The sequence below is a fragment of the Phalaenopsis equestris genome, unplaced genomic scaffold (genome assembly GCF_001263595.1).
Source record: "Phalaenopsis equestris unplaced genomic scaffold, ASM126359v1 Scaffold000107, whole genome shotgun sequence".
NCBI lineage: Eukaryota > Viridiplantae > Streptophyta > Magnoliopsida > Asparagales > Orchidaceae > Phalaenopsis > Phalaenopsis equestris.
Genome location: NW_018164549.1, coordinates 5,306,023 through 5,312,046, shown reverse-complemented (window position 1 = coordinate 5,312,046; position 6,024 = coordinate 5,306,023). Strand labels below are relative to the sequence as shown.

General features: G+C 42.5%; 1 protein-coding gene across 1 annotated transcript; it reads right to left on the bottom strand.

Moving 5' to 3' along the window:
• Positions 1-236: 236 nt before the first annotated feature.
• LOC110020690 (alpha,alpha-trehalose-phosphate synthase [UDP-forming] 5-like) lies at positions 237-4,423 on the bottom strand. The gene is made up of 4 exons (XM_020718879.1): positions 4,135-4,423; positions 1,671-3,687; positions 1,044-1,317; positions 237-776 (listed from the first exon to the last, which is right to left on the bottom strand). Exons 2-4 carry the CDS (start codon positions 3,656-3,658, stop codon positions 453-455), a joined length of 2,586 nt encoding a protein of 861 aa, XP_020574538.1. The 5' UTR covers positions 3,659-3,687; positions 4,135-4,423; the 3' UTR covers positions 237-452.
• Between the last annotated feature and the right edge of the window lie 1,601 nt (positions 4,424-6,024).

The following is a 6,024-nucleotide window of genomic DNA, read 5'->3' as shown; positions in this document are numbered from 1 at the left end:
CAGTGGGGGAAATGTTAATCGCGAACGCGGGGCCGAGGGGTCGATCCCGCGGCCCGCTTTCCACATACTTTAGCGGCGACAGTCCGCAAAGTTGCGCGAAAGTTGGAAAAAAAAAGAAAGAGCATTGCGATCTGGGGCCGCGCCGCTCGACAAAAGCGGACCCCCAAAAGCGGCCCCAAATGGACCCTAAGAAAAGAAGAAAACGCAAAATTAACTCAATGGCACCATCAGACCAACACAAACAAACTCAGAATTTAAAATGAAGAAGACTAAATATACATTCTACCATCACAATAGCACAACCCAATCACAAAATATATAACTAGCCAACTATAAACTCGCCTAAATATATAATTTTTTCATCAAAAATATATACACCCACAACAAATGATCAGAACCAAACCCACCAAGAAAGAAACCCTGCAGCATTCTTGCAATCTCCATTGCATCCATTAGTCGCCTTCGAAAATACTGAGAGCCTGAGAGGCTGAAACAAGCCCCATTTGATCTGAAGCCATTGCAAGCCCCTGCAGCATCCTTACAATCTCTGTTGTATCCTCCAGATAGTATTTGGCCTTGCTCGGCTTCTGCCCGACAGTGCAAGCAAAAACTTCGGCGATGGGAGACAAAGCAGACCCTGCCCTTGCACTATTGATGACCTCGAACATGTCATCATCCGATCGATCGTCACCAATGCAAACAACAAAATCTGGAAGTTTAGTCTTCTCCCGCATCATCGACAAAAGGTGGTCTGCAACTAAGCCCTTTGTGACACCCTGCATAGAGCAGAATTGTAAATGAGATCAGGTAAAGAAAACAATTACATACATGCGCCTCAATTCTTATTTGTTTACATATTAACAACTAAAAAAATACCACCTTTTCAACTTTCTAAAAGTGAAATGCACATTTTCAAGCATTGGGAAGTTGGCATGAATGTAAAAGTTGAATTATGGGTGTCAGATATGTAAATTCAAAAGAAGTGAGTGCTGATGTATGTAAATCTTCCTAACATAATTGAAAGGTTGAGCATTTAAACTTACCTGTGGCTTAACTTCAACAAAATGTTGGCCACTTTTGACAGAAACAGGCTCATTTGAAAGAACACTTTCAAGGTGGTCTAGAAGTTCTTTGGCCTGGCATGAACCAAAATCAGGGTCTGCATATTGATAATGCCAAACAAGCGCGCTTTCTTTCGCTTCTATGCTCGATCCATCGGTTGTTTCCGTGTATAACTGCATAACAGGTTCAGCAATCTGCTTCCAGTCAAATTCCGGAACGGGGATGCGTGTCTCCCAGTTTGAGTCTTGGTTTTGCCTGGGAAAAACAACAATTAAAAGCAAAACTGTCACACAAGCTTAAACCCAAAGTTTTTTTAAAGTTTACATAAAGTATATAGCAAGTAGAAGGATTTAAAATGAAAGATTTACATACATATCACTCAATGCTTACTTATTTATATATTTAATACTTAAACTTCAAATTTCAGATACATACCACCTTACCTACGCAAGAAAAGATGTATTTCACTTTTAGAAAGTAAAATGATGGTATTTTTTACTTGATGTATAAATGTAAAAAATGAAAGAAGTGTTAGATATATAAACATATAGGGATTGTATGGTATACATGTAAATGCCCCTAAAATGTCAACTCTAAGAGGAATTTACCTCATGAAGTACCCATGCTCTGCAGCAAGACCAAGTTTGTTGCAAGGTGAAAACCAATCACTGAGAGTATCCTTGTCTTTTCCACTAACCAAAAAAACTAGGTTGTCTGGATCCCTACACAAGCTATTGAGGATGCTTATAGCTTCAGGAGTAGGCTTCTTATTGATAGATGTTCGAGGCATCATGGTTCCATCATAATCCAAAAGGATACCTCGGTTTTTCGTCCTTCTATACGCCGAAACAATGTGTTCCACAGAAAGTTTTCTAAAATTGGGATCAAGAGCAATCACCCTAAAGCCCAAACCAAAACCAATACCCCAACACCTCCTCCTACCGTGGTCGCGACACGTCCTCTCCAAATCCTGCAAGAAGCTATTCGCCCAATAACCAACATCGTGGGTGCTCACATAACGATAGTGTTTCTCATGGCGAAGCTGCTTCTCGTTGTAACTCATTGCCAATGCTGTATCCATGGCTTCCGCCACTGAATCGACATTCCATGGGTTGACACGAATAGCTCCGCTAAGCGATGGCGAGCACCCAATGAACTCTGAGACAACAAGCATACTCCTTTTTGGTTCTGATACATCCAGCTGCAACAGGTTATCCAATCTCTCATTTCCTTGCCTGCAAATAACATATTCATAAGGGATGAGATTCATGCCATCCCTTACTGCAGTAACAAGGCAGCACTCAGCTATAACATAATAAGCAATTCTCTCGTAGAACTGGAGCGAGCTATCAATGAGAACTATGGGTTCGTAACCTGGTCTTCCGAATGTCTCGTTAATTCTCATGGCTGTTAAGTACGTCTCGGTCTGTACCTCCTGGACGTCTCGGCCTCGGCCTCTGGCTGGGTTTGCAATCTGCACCAAAACAACCTTTCCTTCCCATTCGGGATGCTGCATGAGAAACTGTTCCATTGCCAGAAGCTTCAAGCTGATACCTTTAAATATGTCCATATCATCAACTCCAAGCAAGACGGTCCGGCCCTTAAACTGGTCGAGTAGTTCAACAACTTTGGATTCTGTCTCATGAAGGTCTAGTATGGATTGAAGCTGCCTGAGGTGAACCCCAACAGGAAGAATTTTGATGCTAACAGTGCGTCCGTAATACTCGATCCCAATATAGCCCCTCTTAGATTGGTAAGAAAGGCCAAGCATTCTGCTACAACAGGAAAGAAAATGCCTGGCATAATCAAAGGTATGAAATCCAATCAGATCAGAGTTGAGGAGGGCCCTGAGAAGCTCATCCCTGACAGGAAGTGTTCGGTAAATCTCAGAAGAAGGGAAAGGACTGTGCAAAAAGAATCCAAGCTTGACTCGGTTAAATCTCTTTCTCAAGAATGTTGGCAGGATCATGAGATGGTAGTCATGAACCCAGACAAAATCTTCTTCAGGGCTGATTACTTCCATGATCTTGTCAGCAAAAATTTTGTTCACAGAGACGTAGGCTTGCCACAGCGAGCGATCAAAGCGACCACCAAGATCAGGAGAAAGAGGGAGCATATAGTGAAACAGCGGCCATAATTGCTGCTTGCAGAAACCATGATAGAATTTGCTGAAGAGTTCGGGAGGCAGAAATGTGGGAACACACCTGAAGGTCTCCAGAAGGGTTTGTGAAACATCATCTTGGTCTTTTGGATCAATCTCCTCCCTAAGGCAGCCAATATACACAACTTCGACATCTTCCCCGAGACCATCCTTGAGCTGTAAGAGCAAAGAATCCTCATCCCAGCTAAAGTTCCAGCCATTGTTGTCCGGCATGCGGTGAGCACGAAGAGGGAGCTGATTGCCTACTATAATTACTCGATCTTGAGAAACCGAAGATCGGGCATCAGAAACCACACTATTTGAGTTTTCCTCATCTAGATCGGAGATGATACCGGCTACTGTCATTACTCTAGGCAGCCTTCTGCCGACTCGTCCAACGGTGAGCGAATCACCAGAAACAAGATCCATTAGATTTGAGTACGATCTTGAAACCATTTTCGGAGTTCAATCAAATTCTCGATGCACTGAACAAGAAAGAAAAAAATTACCCAAAAAAGATAAAGTTTTTAAGGCTCGGATGAGTGCAGAAAGCAACACGACTAGCTTGATCATGGATAGTCCGATGTTCAAGAGCATCTAGATATGAATATTCTAAAGAATCATGCAATCAGTTTCAAGCAGAAAACAAAAAAAACAAAAACCCAATCGCCATAAAACCTGAAAAACCCTAAACCGAACTGAAGAAATCAGCGCTCGGCAATCCTTTCTACATAAAACGTAAAGACAAACCAGAGAACAAAGGGATTAAGCAGATCCAGGACAAGATACACTAATCATTCCATAATGGAAACAACAGCCGAACGCAAAGCAAAGCTCAAAACTTGCAGGAGGATATCAAATGCAAACCAAACTCCAAATTCTTCAAGGACAAGACAACTTAAGGAAAGAGGAGATGAGAACAAGCCACTCACGAGTATTGGAGAAGCCTTATGAGATAAATCAGAACAAGTGAGCTGCAGCTAAATACAAGCAAGGGCAAGTCATTAGTGTGTGCAAGCGGGGGAAAAGAGGGAATGAAAAAGAAAGATAAAGTAATTCCTGGGGAATGGAAAGCGAAGTGCGCTCCTTTCTCCCCCTGCATTCACTGCCACATAATTTCGGCCTTCAGAACTTAGGGACAGAGTGACGAAGCTCGCAAAATCGCATTAGATTCCACATAGCCCTCATTATCGCGAGAAAAATACTACATCCCGTCCCCACCGGCCACCCAGTGCACGCATCAAAATTGCATCTTTTCGTCCTTTTGCGCATTCACGCAGCTCGGCAGCTGCATGCAGGGTATGCTTACCGGACAATGGCTTCCCATTCGGAGTGTGCTTGTAACTGACCGTCTGATAAGAAAAATATAATCGGACGGACGTATGAAGGTCGCCATCACAGGAGGCATTCTGCATGAGTGAAATATATATATACGAAGTTCATAGGCGAAAGAATAATTACTTTTTATTTTTTGTAGGTAACGTTTCAACATTAACTGTTTTAATCTAAATTCAAACTTTTGGACATAGACCGTCTTTAATAGCATAAGCTAATCATTGGACCAATACAGATTTTATTAGGTATGACTCGTATATCATATATAGAAGAGACAGATGTTGGAACGAAGTGGAGCGGAAGAATCTGTCCAATCGGGGGAATTTTGTTATGTGGGTTGGGGGTGCGGGGGCAACACCCCGCGTTACGGTATATGGGTAATTTTGTAATTACATATTTTACTTCATGGTTTACTCCAGGGTTATATATATGCTTGTTTGTAACCCTAGGGAGTATCTCATATTTTGTAACATTTTTCTGGAGTTGAAAGAATGCCGCCACTAGGCATCTTTGTCGAACCTCGTTAAATATCTGTGTGTTCATCTGGATTTGTGTCAATTCTTGTTTTATTCGCTCTAATTTCTCAACAAGTGGTATCAGAGCAAAGTTCTAGAGCAGGGAAGAAAAGTTTCGGCAGCCCAAGAACAAAGAAGTTTTTGGCCGAGAACTTCAGCGGCTAGGGCGTTCGATTCGACGCAGTTCCAAGTTCGAAGGAAGACAAAGGTGTGGTTTTTCGTTCTTCCTTGACCGGTTCCGCACGAAGCTTCAGATGGTTTAGCACAGACGAATTCTACAGGGAATTCGATGAATAGCTGGGGACGATCTTTGACGGTTCGGTGCAAACAGACGAAGACAAAGGACTGCGACAATTTCACAGAGGAGCTTGCGAATTGCAGACGCAGGAGCTCGCGAGATCAGATGCCAAAGGCAAAAGAGGTTCGGGCGTGGTGAGGCGAAGCTGTTCGACACGGGAGGCAGTCAGGCAACTATTCCATTTAAACCAGGAAAGATTTCCTTCTATTTGCGGAGGAGTAATTGGAAAGGGAATCTTTCCTTCTTTGCTTTCCTTCCGCTGTTGTACGTCCACAGATCAGCAAAGGAAAGTTCAGCTTCAGAGAGGAGGGATTAGAAGGGAATCTTTCGATTCCACTAGAAGGAATATTCCTTAGATTTCCTTTGTTGGAGGCAGCTGCGGAGGTGAAGAAAGGAAATTTTCTCCTCGCCCGCGGAGAAGAAAATTGGAAGGGAACCAGAGATTCTTCCATTCATACCAGAAGGAATATTCTCACAGAAAAGGAACTTTTCGGAGAAGGAAATTCTTTTTGGAAAAATTCTGAGCAAGGAATTTCAGACTCAAGCAATTTTCGAAATTTAGTAGAGGAATTTGCAAAAGAGTTCGTTGCAGGATCAATTTCATATTGCAATTTCTAGTGCAAAATTTGAGGTGGTGAAGTTCGATGAAACTGGTAATTTTGGATTGTGGCAAA